Source organism: Daucus carota, chromosome 5 (assembly GCF_001625215.2).
Source record: "Daucus carota subsp. sativus chromosome 5, DH1 v3.0, whole genome shotgun sequence".
Lineage (NCBI taxonomy): Eukaryota > Viridiplantae > Streptophyta > Magnoliopsida > Apiales > Apiaceae > Daucus > Daucus carota.
The window spans coordinates 35,907,866-35,924,286 of record NC_030385.2 but is presented as its reverse complement, the minus strand read 5'-3'; the positions used below and the strand labels follow the sequence as shown (position 1 = coordinate 35,924,286).

The window sequence follows — 16,421 nt, the reverse complement described above, 5'->3', positions numbered from 1 at the left end:
GTTTTCAAATGAGTTTTTTTTAAAAAGTTTCCAAATGTTACATGTCATATTCTTTGTAAAAATAATTAATGAGATGGATACCTCCAAAAATATTTTCAAACGGTTATATCACTAATAACATATATTTTTAGTAATATGTTTTTTTTTGGAGCAAATTTTTAGTAATATGTTATTTGGTAATATATTATCATGTTAATTAATAAATTAATTTAGTGATAAAATGATAAAATAATCATTAATCGATAAAATATAATCGCACGAAGTTAATATTTTTTTTTTCCGGTTTCAATGATATTAATTTATAATGATCTTGACGAGAACTTTAGTTACAAGCTAGTTAATAAACAGGGATTGTGAGGCTCGGCTCGACTCTGATGGTCATGATTTAGTCCTACTAATCTGTCTAGGCCTATTCTTTGCTCAGCTCATCAGCATTTCATCTTCTGCTATAGTATCAATTAAACCTCTCATAATACATTAATACCTGTTAAACACATCTCTCAGTTCATCACTTTTGTGTACTATCAGGAACATGCCACCATTATGAAACTCCTTCAGAGTGAGATCCTTCTGAGGCTGCCTGAGAATTCTCTTTTAACATGCAAATGTGTATGCAAATGCCAGAGATGAAGAGGTGGATGAATTATGTTCGTGATAAGTTGCTTCGTGATGACTATTCTGTTGATCATATTTGTGATTTTGCCATGCAAAATGTATTTAATCTCAAACGGCTTATTTCGATTTCACAATTGTTAATATAATAGTAACTATAAATAGGAAATTTCAATTACACAACATCACCCTTCTTTGATGAATCTAAAGTTGAGTTGCCAAAAAATCTGCCACAAAAACACAACATGGCTTTATCATATCAGGCAACTTTTACTTTGACATGAAACTCGTCCTATTTACAAAACTCAAACATTCTACAATGTCATTAGAAAGGAGTGCTATTTGTACATTTTCACAGACCACAAACAATCAAAACATTTTACTTTCTAATAGAAAGGAAATCAAAGCTGCGAAGAGGGTCATCTCGAGATCCCTTGGCGGCTGTGTGGCGGGAATATGCAGGAGGTTTGGACTCTGATGATCCAGATTGAATCCTCTGCGAAGTAGACAATCGACCTAGGCTTGTTACCAACCGGCTTGAGCGTCCCTCGGCAAATTCACCAGAAGAGCTCAGTCTATTGCTGCTTGCGATCACAGCTCTTTTTGAAGAACTGCCATTTCGAGAAGCTTGTCCTTTTTCCGAATCAGCTAGCTGTAGGATTATTAGAATCAATAAGCACAAACATACTAAAAGTTTTCACATTGCCGTTATAGACATGCATCAATTAGGTTGAGGTGGAGCTTCATGCCAGACCTCTGTTTGCATTTTTCTTTACTTAAAGAGAAGCCAAATCTATTCTAGCAATATTGATATAAAAATAAATAAAATTTTCATCCCCTGTCATCTCACTGCAACAATCATGTTGACACTCAATCTTACGCATTACAGGACTTATAAACATGCTTAGTTTACATAAGAGTATAAGACAAATGAATTATTTCCTAACAATCCTATAAATACGGGGGTCAAGGAGAATAGGCCAGTAATAGAATAAGAGAGCTTCTGGTTGAGAGAAGGGTACTGAATTCTTCATATGGGTTATTGTGATTGCATCAATTATCAATATATGTATATTTTACAAGATAAATTCTAGCTAATTCACAAACAAGTTCTATAAACATTACCACGTCCTTGGATGAAGTGACTTCATCAGACCTTGTGTTTCTGGAATGCTCACCATGCCGACCAGGATTTCTTCTCGAAAATGCTTCTACAGCACCTGATGATTTTTCTTTAATATCTTGACCTGCAACATTAGGAAAAAAATTGTAGTGAAGTATGTAATGGAATCACTAAGCGAATTATCTTATAATTTTCATACAGATTTTAAGTTCCAGCAAAGGCGAGGAAGTTGTAGAAGCCCAATAATAACAACAATAATATGATTAATTATCAATATTATTACAGATCTTGTCTAATATAATATTATAAATAAAATGTTGGGAGCACCTGAATTAGATGTTGCCTAAATAGTTGTAGAAGGCTAGAAGCACATAAATTGTACTTTGAAAAATACAAAACCAGATCACCTAAATGAGAGGAGGGGAACCAGAGGGGGGGTGGGGGGTTGTAAAATCTTGTTTTGAAACTAATACCTGAAGTCCTTCCAGGCTTTTCTGCTGATGGTCCTGCATTCCCATTGGGATTCTGAGGACAGATGCAGAAAAAATTGAGCAACAGTTGCTAGAAGAAAAAATATCCGCTACAAAGGATTCTAGAAGCACAAACCTTTCCTTTAGAACCTGCACCAATCTGAGGGTACTTCAATATGGTCCAATCAAAAACATAGTCGAACTGATAACCTGTAGTATGACAGGTAAAACTGCAGTTATAAAATTCATACTCAAAAAAGCACGAGATGGAAGAATAGTCAGATTTCTAAGAACAGTAATTTCGTAACTTACCTTCACGAATAAACAAGTCCCTGAAAAGCCTTTTCAAATATGAATAATCTGGTTTGTCCTCAAAACGTAGTGATCGGCAATAGTGAAAGTATGATATGAATTCTGAGGGATAAGATTTGCATAGAACCTGTTGATCACAACAGCACACAATATTATAAATTTAAAGAACTCGTCAGAGAATGAAAATAAAAGTTTAGCAGGCTTAATTGGGAATGCAATTAATAAAAAGGGTCAGCTCTTATTCTCTTAAGAGCTAGTAGACACTATATTCGACCACATGATAGGCACCTCCATTCCTACAAATCTTTTCAGTTCCACAAGCTCCCCTCACACTGGGAGGCAGAACTAGTACGGATAGAAATAACTTTACATATGAAGTCCCTCTTCGTTCCAATTACAACTATATGTTTTCAATGATGAATATGTAAGCCTACTACATGTCTCAAAAAATAATGAAACATACGTTATGACAATCAAAATGAAGTACCACTAACATCTTGCTTAGCAACAACCACTTTATATATATTTACATAGCGCACATCGCACTTATTCTTGCATGAAGATTGCCTTGATATTCAAAGCAGTCAAGCAGAGGTCAGAAAGTAGTACCTCTATAGGCGTTAACATTTTCTTTTCACTGATCTTGTCATATTTTTGCTTTTTGTTGCCGGCTCTAAGTCCCTGCCATGGAAGGCTAAATGCAACGCAAAATTCAGTATATTTTAGAGAAATAATTAACCTATACAGTTTACATTTATTAGGGGAAAATAACTAAAGAACATTTTTAACCTTCCTCTTAAGAAATACATGAGCACGTAACCAAGAGATTCGAGATCATCCCTTCTGCTTTGTTCTACAATAAAAATAACAGCCTTGAGTCTAAATAATTTACTTTGCAATGGAAAAGAATCTGTAACAGTCTATTTTGAACAACATCTAGCTCAAAGATTAATACCATAAAATTACTCACCAACTCCAAGGTGTGTGTTAACACTAGCATAACGAGCTGTGCCTGTAAGGTTTTTATTTTCCCTGAAACAGAAGCTTAATGAGTACACATCCAAAATTTTCAAAATATAGTTCTAAAGTACACCCAAACAAAGTAATATAGAGAGAAGCATAAAATCAAACTAAAAATGTGAGAAGGTACAAGGATCGCTTTGGTTGGACATGAAGCCCCCCTCTAGGCATAACAGTCAGGTACTGTCCAATTCAAGAAGTGATGTCTACTGCTTACATTATATACATTTCATGGTATCTGTCGTGAACTTTATTTATCTTGCATATAATATATACCTCTTATAGTACATACATTCATATGCATTACAAACATGAATTACCATGAGTGCCACCTAGGCGACTGTCTATTTATATGTCCGCTTAGTTTTTATTTAAAACTTGGATGCTGGAAAATTAGCATACAACGTTAACCAAATTTAATACCTGTATGGTATGTGCTTATGGGTCTGAAGATCCCTATACTTCTTTGCAAGACCAAAGTCAATGGCGTAAACCTGTAATGAGTGTTAGCCAACCTGGAGTCATGAGATGACATGTTGTAGGAGGATGTTGATATTTATAAATTTCATATCATTGTTCGAATGTATAGAAGGAAATTTGCACGGATATTGAAGGATAGATTTGGAGCCAAAACGTATTCACAAAACTCTAGTCTTGTCTTGTAATTAAAAGCACAAAGTCCGGTTAAGTAAAAACTTGTAACAGAATAGAAGTAAATCACAATTATATGTGAAGTAGCAGTGTTTTCGGCCACCTCTATGATTTGGCCAAGTTTACACTTCACCACCTCAACTTTGAAACCCCAACTTCACCGCCTAGAGATTCCTTTTGATGGCATGTAATTATCTTAAAGATAGTTAGCCTTGGGGTGAAGATGAAAGAAAAATGTTTAAATCATAAATGAGATGAGAAAGACACCCAAAAAATAATTTTTTCTCCTTCATCTTTCTCATTAACAGGACCCCAGCAGCCAGCAGTGCCGTTGCAACACCTGTGCCTAGTAACTTGTCATATCTCAGTTTAACACATATAGTATACAACGGCCCTCGTATTGGCTTGAAATCCTTCTAAAAGCAGCATGTGTTCTAATGTAAACACAAATGACATAAACAAGCTTGTATATTACCTGATTTGCTTTCCGCCCTAAGCCCATTAGAAAGTTGTCAGGCTTGATATCACGGTGAAGGAAACTTCTTGAATGCATGTATTCAACTCTATTTATCTACAAAAATATAATGGTAAAGACTTCAGTTGGATGCTGAGGACATTATAAATGAAAACAATATTGATGTATATTTCTTACTAGTTGATCTGCAAGCATCAATACAGTTTTCAGTGAGAATTTTCGGTTGCAATAGTTAAACAGGTCTTCTAAACTTGGGCCAAGAAGGTCAATAACCATAACATTGTACTCGCCTTCAGCTCCATACCATTTGAGGTTGGGAATTCCCGCTTCACCAAAGAATCAGCCAAATGATCAGATTATTTGTTATAAAAATAAGATATTCGTCTTATAGTTCATTACACATAAAAGTAAATCCTATCTGTGTATACACAAAGTGATATAGCAAATAGAGAACCAGACCTTGAAATGAAACTTAAATACCCAATCTACTCCAATTTCTAAAATATAAATATTGCAATAAAATTCTATACCATTTAATCAATATAATTTTTAGGTATTTGGTACAGCGTCAGATAGAAGGAAGATCAAGAAACAGAACCTTAAACAAGATACTGGAAGAGACACACAGATGCGCTTGGGAAATTTTAATAAGCTTATGACTATATCATATGAACCAGTTCTATTAAAAACATTCTCCATTTTTTTGCTGACAAATTTGTGTGTTTGTGACTAAGAGAGAGAGAGAGAGACATACTTCCTCCCTGAAGAAGCATATATATTTTTGATTCATAGTGAAGTTGAGGATGCTTCGTCTTTGCAGATTCCTGAAGTATATAAAGGAGAAAGCAACGGGTCAGAGTAATACCAAAAAATATAACAGTAATAATAATAAATCACTAAACATTAATTTAGATTCATGATAGCAAGTGGTGTAATCAATTTTATGTTTGACAAGGTTTATAACAGGCTTGGCAGATTTATGGCACCTTTCACAGACTACCACTAGTGAGCCCAATGTTATTAAATGCGATATGCGCACAGAAGCGCAAAGGCCCCCCCAGAGCATAAGTACAACGCACAACGCGAAATGCGCGGATTCATCGAAGACATATAAATATACATATATAAATGATATATAAGCAGAAAATTGTTAATTTACAGATAAGATGACATTTAATTGATAAAGCAACCAAATTCTTCTAAAGTCAAAGTAGCAAAGAATTCCAAACTTAGTCCATTCTTCCACTTCTTCCTCATCAATATTCAGGAAATCATCATCTTTACTAATATAATTTGGATCTCTAATAAAGTCTTCTTCATCATACTCAAGTCATATGTGTATATACAACACTTGTATGTATAAATATGTATTAGTGTATACAAGATAAGTGTATCTTATATATGTGGGTATCTATATGCAATAATCATAAAAGAAGATGAGTTTATTTTTGTCTCCAGTTCGACATCTCTTGTTCTTGCATGTAAATCTGGTCTGTATCTATTTGTGTTCCTTACTATAAGGTCCACAGGGTTTTTTTTTTGACCCATTTCCTTTTAAAATGACTCATTTTAAAAGAAGCGCACTTATTTTGCGCTTTTGAACAGCGCATAAGCGCTCGATGCGCATAAAAGCGAGCGCATCGCATCTCCGAAGCGATGCACACTTCAGGTGGGCATTGCATCGCATATCGCATATGCGCGCTTTTAATAACACTGAGTGAGCCCCATATTACAAATTGGTTTTTTAATTCATAGTGGCATCTCTTAGAAAGCACAGTGTGGGAGCATGCACTTACGAAAATTGAGTGAGCAACATAACAGCATATATGAGAGTGAAAACATTAAAAGACCACATCATAATTTACGTAAATGGAGTGAAAAACCTAAGAGCATAGACAAAAGTGAAAACAATAAACGACAAGCTTCGCCGACTAAAGCTTCAGATTGTTCTCGATCCCATATAACTTATGTACTCACAAACGAATCAATATAAAGTAACTCAATATTTATTTAGAAATATAAATGCCCGGGAAAAGAACAACTATGGCAGCTAACTGATGCAGCAATCACAAGTAGACCACATCAATTTACACGAAACACTGATCGAAAAGGAAAGGAGAGTACCAGCTTAATGGCAACTTCTTCTCCACTTTGTATATTAATGCCTAAATTAACAAGAAAAATCATTACACAAACAATTAACAAACATTACCATCAAAACAAATTTAACTACTCAAATACAAAATATGCATACACACAAACAGATACACATACCTAAATATAGCTCCCCAAAAGAACCACTTCCAATTTTTCTTCCCAGTTTAAACTTTCCACCCACAACATGATCCATAATTTCACAATCTTATTTTCCAACCTAACCAGATCTAAATGCCTAATTTCAACAACGAAAAAACCAACCCCGCCAATAATTTAGGCCAATCAAAATCACCCTATTGGAGATACCCTCATCTTATCATACCCTGAAAATTCTGAGACCAACAAAAAAAAGTTTGATCAAATTAAACAAGAAAATTGTGTATCAAGAACCAGCTTATCAATCAACTACATCCCTTGATTATTTCAACCACAAGAACAATCAAGAAACAACAATAAATAAAAAGATTGATTCTTGGAATGTCATTTCCAACATTATTGATCAAAACAAATAAATATGGCCAACATATATGTAAAGATTGCACGAGAGGACAAATGGGAAAGTGTTAAATGATCAAAATTATATAAAAAGATTGAATTTTTGATAAAAAGATGGGATTTTGATGGAGAAGAAAGAAGAGGAAAGAAAATAGAAAGAGGAAAGAATTTGTGGGGATTGATCTGTTAAGGGAAAGTAAAGTGAGGAAGATAATATTTTGCTTTTTTCTGAATAGAAAATAAAAAAATTGATATTGTGAAATATACTATACTACTCAACTCAACTACTCCTAAATGATTGGAACAATAAACACCAGTCATACAATATTTGTGTCTGATTAGCAAATCTGCTAATATAGGCCGATCTAATCTTACATTTTTATCATACCAGTCTTTTTTTTTAATTTTATTTTCGATTTAACCGATTCTTAAATAATATTCATCATTTCTGAATATAAATTTAACCAACTTTCAACAATACATTTTTAACCACCGTTTTTTTTTTCTTTTTTGTATGTTTTTCTAGTTTTTCGTTATAATTCTATATTATTAATATTATTCTAGTTTAAAATAATTATATCAATTTTTATAAAATAACGTTGTAAATATGAATATGAAATCTAATTTATAAAAATTGCATTCTCATACCTAAAACTTGTTAAATATTCAAGTTAAAGTCTTATTTGAACTTTTTTAAGATAATTTTCTCTATTTCTTAACAAAGAATCTATGTTTAAATATAATAGAATTTGTAAAATACAGCAGTGTTATTAACTTTATTATATAATATAATACTATAATTGTAAAAATTAGACGAGAAGCTTTAATTTGAATCGAACAGGTCCCTTGGTGCTCCGTTTGTCGTGGTACCGTTGGCCCATCAATTCAGCCGAAGAAAAAATGATTTGTGGCATTTGGCAGCAGCAAATCAAACCTGTATACTATTTCAATCATTCTGCTAATTATTTTCATTCACGACATTATTAAGAATCGTTTTTAGTGTATCCATGTTGGTGTTAATAACAAGGATTAAGAGGATTTCGATAAAGAAAAATGAAGGCTTACCATGAAGTTAAAATAAAGTAGGATTATGAAAAAGTTAATTTGCACCGTATGCGCAATATAATTTTTTTAATATCCCTGTATATTAAATAATCATAACTTTTATACATATACCAATTATATTTTTATGCTTATTCTTGTATTTTGAAGATAATAAATTGCATCATCTTTTTTACCGAATGACTGTTATATCATGAATTAATTCACAATATAATATTCAAAAAACAAGATTGCTTAAAATTAGAGACATGCAAAAACTCGTATTTTTTGTTAAGTAAATGTTAATAATAATACACATATAAATCACAAACAAAATGGACCATCTCTCAAGCCTTAATCAAGAGAATAGCTTGCACTCAAAATCTCGAGACAGAGAGATGAATCAAGAATGTCATTACTATTATAAATTATACTTATAATTAGTTTTGCCAAGTAAAGAATTTTACAACGTTCTCTTGCATAAGTGCCGGACAAGGCATGACTTAGACTCTATAAATGGCATTTTCCATCATCTACCAGGCATTTTTATAAGTAAGAAATAAGTTAGTGGGGTTGCCTCCCAAGTTTCCACCTATCTATGGAGTTTGGCCAACGCAAGGAGACGAAGTATGGAGATTTTCGTGAGGAAAATGGTGCTGCTGATCTTGAGCTTCATGATGCAGCACCAATCTTGGAATATATGACACTAAACTACAAACATGTCTCGACTCCCTATGATACCTTGCACCATAATAAATCAATGCCAGAAGCTGAAATTTCCACTTCAATAATGGGGCCGGGATACCTGGCCATCAGACGTTGATTGTTAGACATAGATCAGCGGGTTAGGCAGACTTGCTACTCTGCTTGTCAGAGACTTCTAATTCAGGTGGCAAGAGATTCAGAAAGCTTCCTCCTTGAGGTTTGCGTTCTTCACTTGTATCGGATGTTTCAGACTCGTCCTCTGCAAGAAAATAACCAGCATGAAGAGAATGTAAAAGTTTTAGACGAATGCTACACTATCGGTCTGAAAAAATAAACTGAAAAAGCCTTTCAGAATTGTAGATTATATTTGGTGCTCAAGTTCTCAAAAAACCATGTCATAATCAATTGGTGCTTTCTAGTACCATTATCTAGCTGAACGAGTTGAACACTGTCAAGCTCTAGCTCGCCTGAGACACAAATTTTAAGACTGAACTTGACTGAACGGAAATCAGATGCGCTCATTGCTCAGCTCAGAAGATCGAATTAATTGTACTAATATTGACAAAAGCTCAAGTATACAGGTTCGACTCAATTAAACAAGATATAATTGCAAAACGCACCCCTTTAGTTCAGACCAATTGCACTTTATTACCTATACTTTAGATAATTGCACAGTGCATCCCTTGACATGTTTTGGCACCAATGAACCATTTTGGCCTATTTCTGTCTATTTTGACTATCATTGTGTAAATTAAAAGGGTGAAATAGACTTGGAAATTAACTAAATGTATTGTTACAGGTTCTTAAGTCTATTTTACCCTTTTAGTTTAACATAGTGATAGATCAAAATAGACAAAAATAGGTACATGAGGCGCTAAGATATGCACTAAGTTTAGGTAATAAAGTGCAGGTGGTCCAAAATAAAGGGATGTTTTTAGCAATTAACTCAAAAATGTAAAAGACAATAATCTTAAATAAATATAGGTGTACATTTATAATTTATGGACTGTAAAAAAACCCTTTAGGCTCGCAAGTCCTACAAGTCGAGTACTTTAAAGCTTGAGCTCTGCTTGATAAGTATTTGAACAGCTTGAGCTTGAGTTCGGCTAAACCATTTTTTTGGAGTCAAATTACTTTAAAAGCCAGGTTTTAACAACTCATGAATAGTTATAGTCAGTTGACACTTGGGGATGCAACCAATGCCTCTAACTATCACAAGATGATTATTATATACATAAATTTAATAAACACTGGGAATGCTAACATATTAAACTTTAAATCAAGATACTCTGAGTTTAAAGTGAATTACCAAAGAGTGATTTGATAGTCGGTCTTTTTGGTTTGGTGTTTTTTTTCTTCAACTCGGCTGCAAGAAAGTACAATTCGACAACTGAGCAATCAACAGCCTCAAGCAAGTGATGTGTGTACATTACAACATATGAAAGAAATAAAGCAAAGAGAAACACACATAAAGAGAGTGAGAGAGATACCCATTCCAGGAACTTGATAGTCATTAATGATCTCGAAGTTCTTGTAAGTGTAACCTACAAAGTTAACATCCTTCGACGAAAGCATCTGTACATATAAAAAGAAAAGATCAGTTTATGTTTAGTACTGTACTACAACGTCCCCTTTCTAACAAATTTGAAATCCAAGGCTTTTCTGCCCCACTCCAGTTATGCAGGGTGGTCAATAAAGAGCCAGCTCACTATAAGCCCACTACCCTTTTCTACTGTATCAACTCCCACACGGCACAATAGAAAGTCAAAGAGACCCGGTGATGTAAAATTTGAGCTGAATGTACATTGACATGCAACAAATGTTCTACTGAAAGTGCAGAAACTAAAGCTGGAAGGCTTCTTAACCATTATCATTATGAGTTATTACATAGTTAAATGAACTAGTGACCTTACCTTTCTCCACGGACCAGATCTTGCTGAAGCCTCGGCTTGGTGTTCAGACTGCATGACAGTATAAAGAGATAAAAATAAGCATAGTTAACAAAGCATGTAGGGAATCCGTATAAGAACGAGTAATAATCACTCTTGCCTCATCAAACTTTTCAAAGTTCTGGGTATCCAATTCATCAGTGACCTCAGGAATGAAAGCAGCTTCTATATCATATAACCTATCCCAATCAACACCTTTGAACCAAGAATGTACCTGAAATAAAAGGAAATAGATGTGACTCACTCTATATCTAAGACACTTCCAGAACAAGTCCAAGAACATAGAATAGGACACACCATACAACACCTTAATTTCATCTGCACCTTTCGAACCCAGCCTTTGATTTACATTACAAAGTAGTTTGCTGATAAGGTCTTTTGCTTCTGAAGACAATTGTGCTTCTTCAGGAAATTTCAGGTGTGTTTTCCAGTTGACTATCTGCAGAAGTTTGAGGAAATGTATGATAGCATAGCAATAAATACTTTGGTGTTTATAATAAAGTTTGTACTTCCATATTCAAAGGAGGGACAAAATGCACCCCGCTCGTTACCACTGGATAGCGAAGTCAGGAGCCAAAGGAGGAAAAACAGACAAAGAAACAAGAATTAAATAATTGAGAACCAAGGATGACAAGCAAAACCAAGGACAGCTGGTTCTGCAAAATCAGTTGGCTCTTGACTTGGCAATTGTCATATATACTGACCTCACATATAGGCAGTAACATTCAGAATTGATCCAGAGGAATTGTGATGTTCTTAAAGCAACTTCTTATTCTACATTTCTATAGTTATCAATTTTAACAGGTAACAAATTTGCTAAAATTGCTTAATTAACCTACCTTTCTACAAGTTGTCATAGGATCGTCAGAATAGAAAGGTGGGTAACCCACGAGCATTTCAAACATAATAGCACCAAGTGACCACCTACAGATCAATAAGACCGTTAGTCCTGGGAGTCTTGGCAGATCAAATTTAGAGAAAGACAGACTTGATTAACTTATGTCCTGAAACTTTAAATACATTCTGCAAAGAGGCAGATGCAAATTTAGAGAAGGAAGGACTAAGTTAACTTATGTCCTGTAACTTTAAAACATTCTGCAAACTCTTCTATTATCTTATAAGAGAGATGTGTATGGATAAACACACACACACACACACACACACACACATATCCTCGAGGGTAACAGCCTATTTGAATTTTACATGCAAGAACTAACCAATCACATTCTAGCGAGTATCCTTTCTTCAGAAGAACTTCAGGAGCAATATAATCTGGTGTACCAACAGTTGAATATGCCTGCAATATCCAATTTTTTTTTACACAAACGATTAGAAAATCCCATTGCATTCGAGATTTATTTTATAGTGATATAAAGATTGAACAGCAGGAAATCGGCTGAACTTTCCATGGAAGCAGAATATACGATTACAAAAAATTGCCACATATATTTGTCCTAAATCTCCTTATCCTCCTATTAGAGAAGACACTACTTGGCAGATCTTGTCATCGAGTGAGCAATGATGAAGTGATACAAAAAACAAAAACTATTATAGTCAGGAAATATTACAAAATGCTTACAAGAGTTCGCCTATTTTTCTGCCAGTGTTGTAGTTGCTCCTTTTGTGTTCGTTTTGGAGGTGGAGACCGTACATTATTTTTTGAGCTGCCAGTTGGACTATCTGCTGAAGATAGGTCCTTCTCTTCTATAGTACTGCAATCTAGAGGTTTACAAAGTCCAAAATCTGATAATCTCAGATGACCATGTTTATCAAGTAGCAAGTTGTCAGGCTTAATATCTCTGAAAATTAAACATCAGATATAAGAATATTTAGTGGTCCAATAGTTGCACTTCACAAAGTACACAGTATTAGATGATGCATCAATTTTCAAAGCAGTCACAGACCTATGAATATAATTATGTCTGTGAATTGACTCAATGGCCAAAACTGTTTCACCAATGTAAAATCTGGCTTCTTCTTCAGTCAAGGTATCCTTTCTCATAAGTAGTGTCATCATATCTCCGCCAGGCAAATATTCCATGATAAGGTATAGATAATCACTATCTTGGAAAGAGCAATAAAGTTTCACAATGCAATTGCTGTCCACCTCTGCTAGCAGATTCCTTTCAGCTTTACAATGCTCGACCTATAAGAGTGTAGAAACCTATTAACATAATTACTAGGAGAAAGAATGCAATAATAGCATCTGAAGACCACAAAAACACACCTGGCCCCGACGAAGCATTTCAGATTTCTTAAGCTTTTTCATTGCATAGACGTGACCTGTTGCCTTTTCCCTACAGACTCGAACCTGAACAAGGTAAAATCAGTGCATGTTTTAGTTACATCCAAATTTCTATTTTAAAAGAGACACGTCACGTGTATAGATAGCTCTGAGTTAATCAACAGCATCAGATAATGAAGCCTTAAGCTTGCAAATTTCAACAAGTAATAGCTGTGTTGTCTTCATTGGCCATTGTGGCAACTATAGACATGTAAGATGTTCCATTCAAGTGACAACTTCAAAACTGAAAATAATATAATGTTTTGCGTTCAGTACTATTGCAGAACAATTAATGTAGAATAAACAATATACTGTAACAGTTTCTTTCAATATTTCTGTATTTCAAGCTGTATTTGAACCCCATCCATAGCAAATTATACCTTAAGATTGTGGTACACACTCTGCAATGCAGCATGTTAGCTCATAAACACATTACTTCTTAGATAGTCAAACGGTTTGACTAGGGATCAGGGATACTTGGATTACCCAATGTACAGTATTACCTTATTGCATTCTTGCACACTCGTATTTCCGTACTTGAACAATAGATACTTCTACAATCCAAAATTACATTACTTTCTTTCACAAATTGCGCTCAAAATTGGTTTTAAGTGACCACGTACACAAAGGAGGAGTATTGATGTTATTTGGCAAATTATATAACTTATCTTTCTTGTCTTTTAGATGATAAAGTTATGCATTTAATTTAATTTGCATAAGGCATTTAAGTTCTGTTAATAGATATTGTCATGCATCACATCAAATATTTATTTGATCTATTTATATAGATGGCTTATCCCCTGCACCTGAATCTCCATACTATCACATTTGTCCAATCCATCTATCACCGTACTATGCACGTGTATCCTTGCTTCAGAGGTAAACAACACAATTGCTAAATTCTGGATTAGACTAAAGTATACTTACTATGTAAACTAAAGAAAAGTATTCACTGTTTAACATAGAGGGAGGGGGGGGGGGGGGGGGGGGGGGAGGATACCATCTGATCAATACTAGCATGCTGCATGCATATATCACAATGTTTACCTCACCAAAAGCGCCCTTTCCGATCATTGTGAGTAATTCAAAGTCGTCAGCTCCCATTTTGTGTCTCTGAAGACGCATATATTCAGTTTCCTTCTTCTCTAAGAACTTTAATAGGTTATTTTGGTCTTCCTCCGAGACATCAGCATCAGCCAACTTCTGCTCCAGTAAAGTACGTCTGTATGAAGAGTACAATGAAGGGGGTGAGAACTGACATATTTTGTCGCCTAAAAGTTCACGAGAACATTTGAATTCTATAAACATCTGTTAGAAATGCTATAAAATAAAAAGGGTGACGCAAAGACTACTAAATATTGCACACGAATGTTGAACTTGAGGTCTTCTTGACCCATGGGCCATGACATATGTCACAAAGTAATTGCTATGCCCAAGTTATTTAAAAACTTGCACTTCCCCCACATTTGAACAATAAATAGATATGTTACTTCCGGCTTTCTAAGGCTAGTGGTAGCAAAGTGGTTAGTGGTGTCATCTCTGAGAAGAGGAAAAATAAGTCTTGAGATCTTAAATACTACCAAATTGAATGGGAAAAAAAAAGTGAGCGTTTTTAAACTATAATGTGTAAATCCTTGTACCCTCACCAATAAGGGTGTCAGACTATAAGAAATTCAAAAGTAACAGATACCAAGTTCCAGAAATACATCTGCGCATGGTACAATGAACGGCAAAAAGGTACTATTCAAGAAAATGTTGTTTTAGTTTTCATGATAAGAAGTGGATATGATATATATCTGACATATTCCTGTGCACATGACTTACCGTTCCTTCCTCTCGTGCAAATTCTTCATCTGTTCCTTATAATGATTCTCAATATATTGCTTTGCAGCTGCAACCCTTTGTTTTGTAACATTCGACGCCTCTTCATCTGTAAGTGGTTTTGTTTCTTTGGTCTCATCATCGTCAGATACCTCAGATCCCTTCTTCTTGGCTGAAGACTTTCCCCGATCTCGTGGCTGAAGCTTCTGAAGCCAACCCCTGGCTGAATCCATTTTGTTTCCGCTGTCACAGATACTCTTCAACAACTACCAACTATTTGTCAACATATAGTATTCATTTAGTACTGTCCTTCACAACCAGAATAGTCCAACAAAAATTCAACTCTGCAGCAAGAAAAGAGAACTACAAAAATCAATAAATATAACAACACATTCTCTGTCAACTAGGTTACTCAATCTACGCTCATCCGCATAATAAATTGAATATGGCCAAAATCCATTCCAAGAAAAATCATGATTTCTTCATATCTAGGAAGTGTAAATGAAAATAGAAACATACTGACAATTCGAGATAGTCTAGTGCCAAAACCTCATTTTCACCCCTACCATGGCAAGGGTAAGGAGTTCGAAACTTCGAATTATCACTCCCACACCTCCTCACACAGTTACACATACACACAAACTCCCAGAAAAACGTCATACGTAATGTCAACATAATTACACACATAGAAAAGGAAATAAACCAACTCAACATGAAGATCACACAGTAAATATTGTAACAGTAAAAAAAAGCCTAGATTTTACAAAAGCCAGTGAAGCCCATTATCTGAAAATGCCAAAGGATCCCAAAAGCTCTAATATTTAAGCAAATAAAATCCAACATTAAGCACAAAGATTTATCTTACAAAATAGCTCACAAACGTAAATGAGATCCGTACAGTGTGACCCACAAGAGAATCAAAGCATGCAAGAACATAAAAAAGATAGAATCAAAAAAAAGTACAAGGCATGAAAGTGAGATTGAAGAAAAAATAAGAAAAAACGATGAATCTTGAAATGGGGCATAGAGATCGGATTACCGCGAAGAAAATGGGCGTGTCGGAGAGAGATAGATACAACTATTTGGATCCCTGTGTGTGTGATGTATCTCTTTAAGAGCATCTCCAACGGCATTGGCTATAATCGTTGGCTCTGAACATGTAAGACATTTTGCTTCAATGGTATTGGCTATATTGGTTGCCTATAATTTAAAAAGAGTATGTTATTAATATTTTAGTTGTTATAAATAGGATATATCAGTTTAATATAGTAATAAATGATGTGTAATCATCCTACAGATTTCTTAC

At 34.6% G+C, this 16,421-nt stretch overlaps 2 protein-coding genes across 3 annotated transcripts; both read right to left on the bottom strand.

The window, feature by feature from the left end:
* Positions 1 to 716: 716 nt before the first annotated feature.
* LOC108223452 (casein kinase 1-like protein 10) lies at positions 717 to 7,641 on the bottom strand. Its single transcript, XM_017397725.2, has 14 exons — positions 6,938 to 7,641; positions 6,788 to 6,828; positions 5,418 to 5,487; positions 4,841 to 4,989; positions 4,664 to 4,759; positions 3,961 to 4,031; positions 3,488 to 3,549; positions 3,307 to 3,370; positions 3,127 to 3,211; positions 2,518 to 2,644; positions 2,342 to 2,415; positions 2,209 to 2,260; positions 1,738 to 1,859; positions 717 to 1,264 (listed from the first exon to the last, which is right to left on the bottom strand). The coding sequence occupies exons 1-14, from the start codon at positions 7,011 to 7,013 to the stop codon at positions 992 to 994; spliced, it is 1,362 nt and encodes a 453-aa protein (XP_017253214.1). The 5' UTR covers positions 7,014 to 7,641; the 3' UTR covers positions 717 to 991.
* A 1,099-nt stretch (positions 7,642 to 8,740) lies between these two features.
* On the bottom strand, positions 8,741 to 16,316 carry LOC108222710 (uncharacterized). 2 transcript variants are annotated; one of them, XM_064094138.1, is made up of 14 exons: positions 16,155 to 16,316; positions 15,119 to 15,459; positions 14,342 to 14,516; positions 13,238 to 13,321; positions 12,915 to 13,156; positions 12,590 to 12,809; positions 12,228 to 12,307; positions 11,850 to 11,934; positions 11,318 to 11,449; positions 11,111 to 11,224; positions 10,975 to 11,022; positions 10,552 to 10,636; positions 10,371 to 10,427; positions 8,741 to 9,320 (listed from the first exon to the last, which is right to left on the bottom strand). In XM_064094138.1, exons 2-14 carry the CDS (start codon positions 15,346 to 15,348, stop codon positions 9,202 to 9,204), a joined length of 1,671 nt encoding a protein of 556 aa, XP_063950208.1. In that variant the 5' UTR covers positions 15,349 to 15,459; positions 16,155 to 16,316; the 3' UTR covers positions 8,741 to 9,201. The 2 variants fall into 2 exon arrangements, with proteins under 2 accessions (XP_063950208.1, XP_063950209.1); XM_064094139.1 differs by lacking the exon at positions 16,155 to 16,316 and adding an exon at positions 15,981 to 16,141.
* Between the last annotated feature and the right edge of the window lie 105 nt (positions 16,317 to 16,421).

Bases quoted from the DNA above. Each gene is read 5' to 3' on its own strand.
- LOC108223452 (XM_017397725.2), bottom strand. From the start codon at position 7,013: ATGGATCATGTTGTGGGTGGAAAGTTTAAACTGGGAAGAAAAATTGGA. The intron at 6,829-6,937 runs GTATGTGTATCT...TTGTTAATTTAG, and splicing joins TTTTGGGGAGCTATATTTAG to GCATTAATATACAAAGTGGA. The intron at 3,212-3,306 runs GTTAAAAATGTT...CGTTGCATTTAG, and splicing joins ATGTATTTCTTAAGAGGAAG to CCTTCCATGGCAGGGACTTA.
- LOC108222710 (XM_064094138.1), bottom strand. From the start codon at position 15,348: ATGGATTCAGCCAGGGGTTGGCTTCAGAAGCTTCAGCCACGAGATCGG. The intron at 13,157-13,237 runs GTGTGTTTTTGT...ACACTCTTATAG, and splicing joins AAATGCTTCGTCGGGGCCAG to GTCGAGCATTGTAAAGCTGA. The intron at 10,428-10,551 runs GTATCTCTCTCA...ACTTTCTTGCAG, and splicing joins CTATCAAGTTCCTGGAATGG to CCGAGTTGAAGAAAAAAAAC.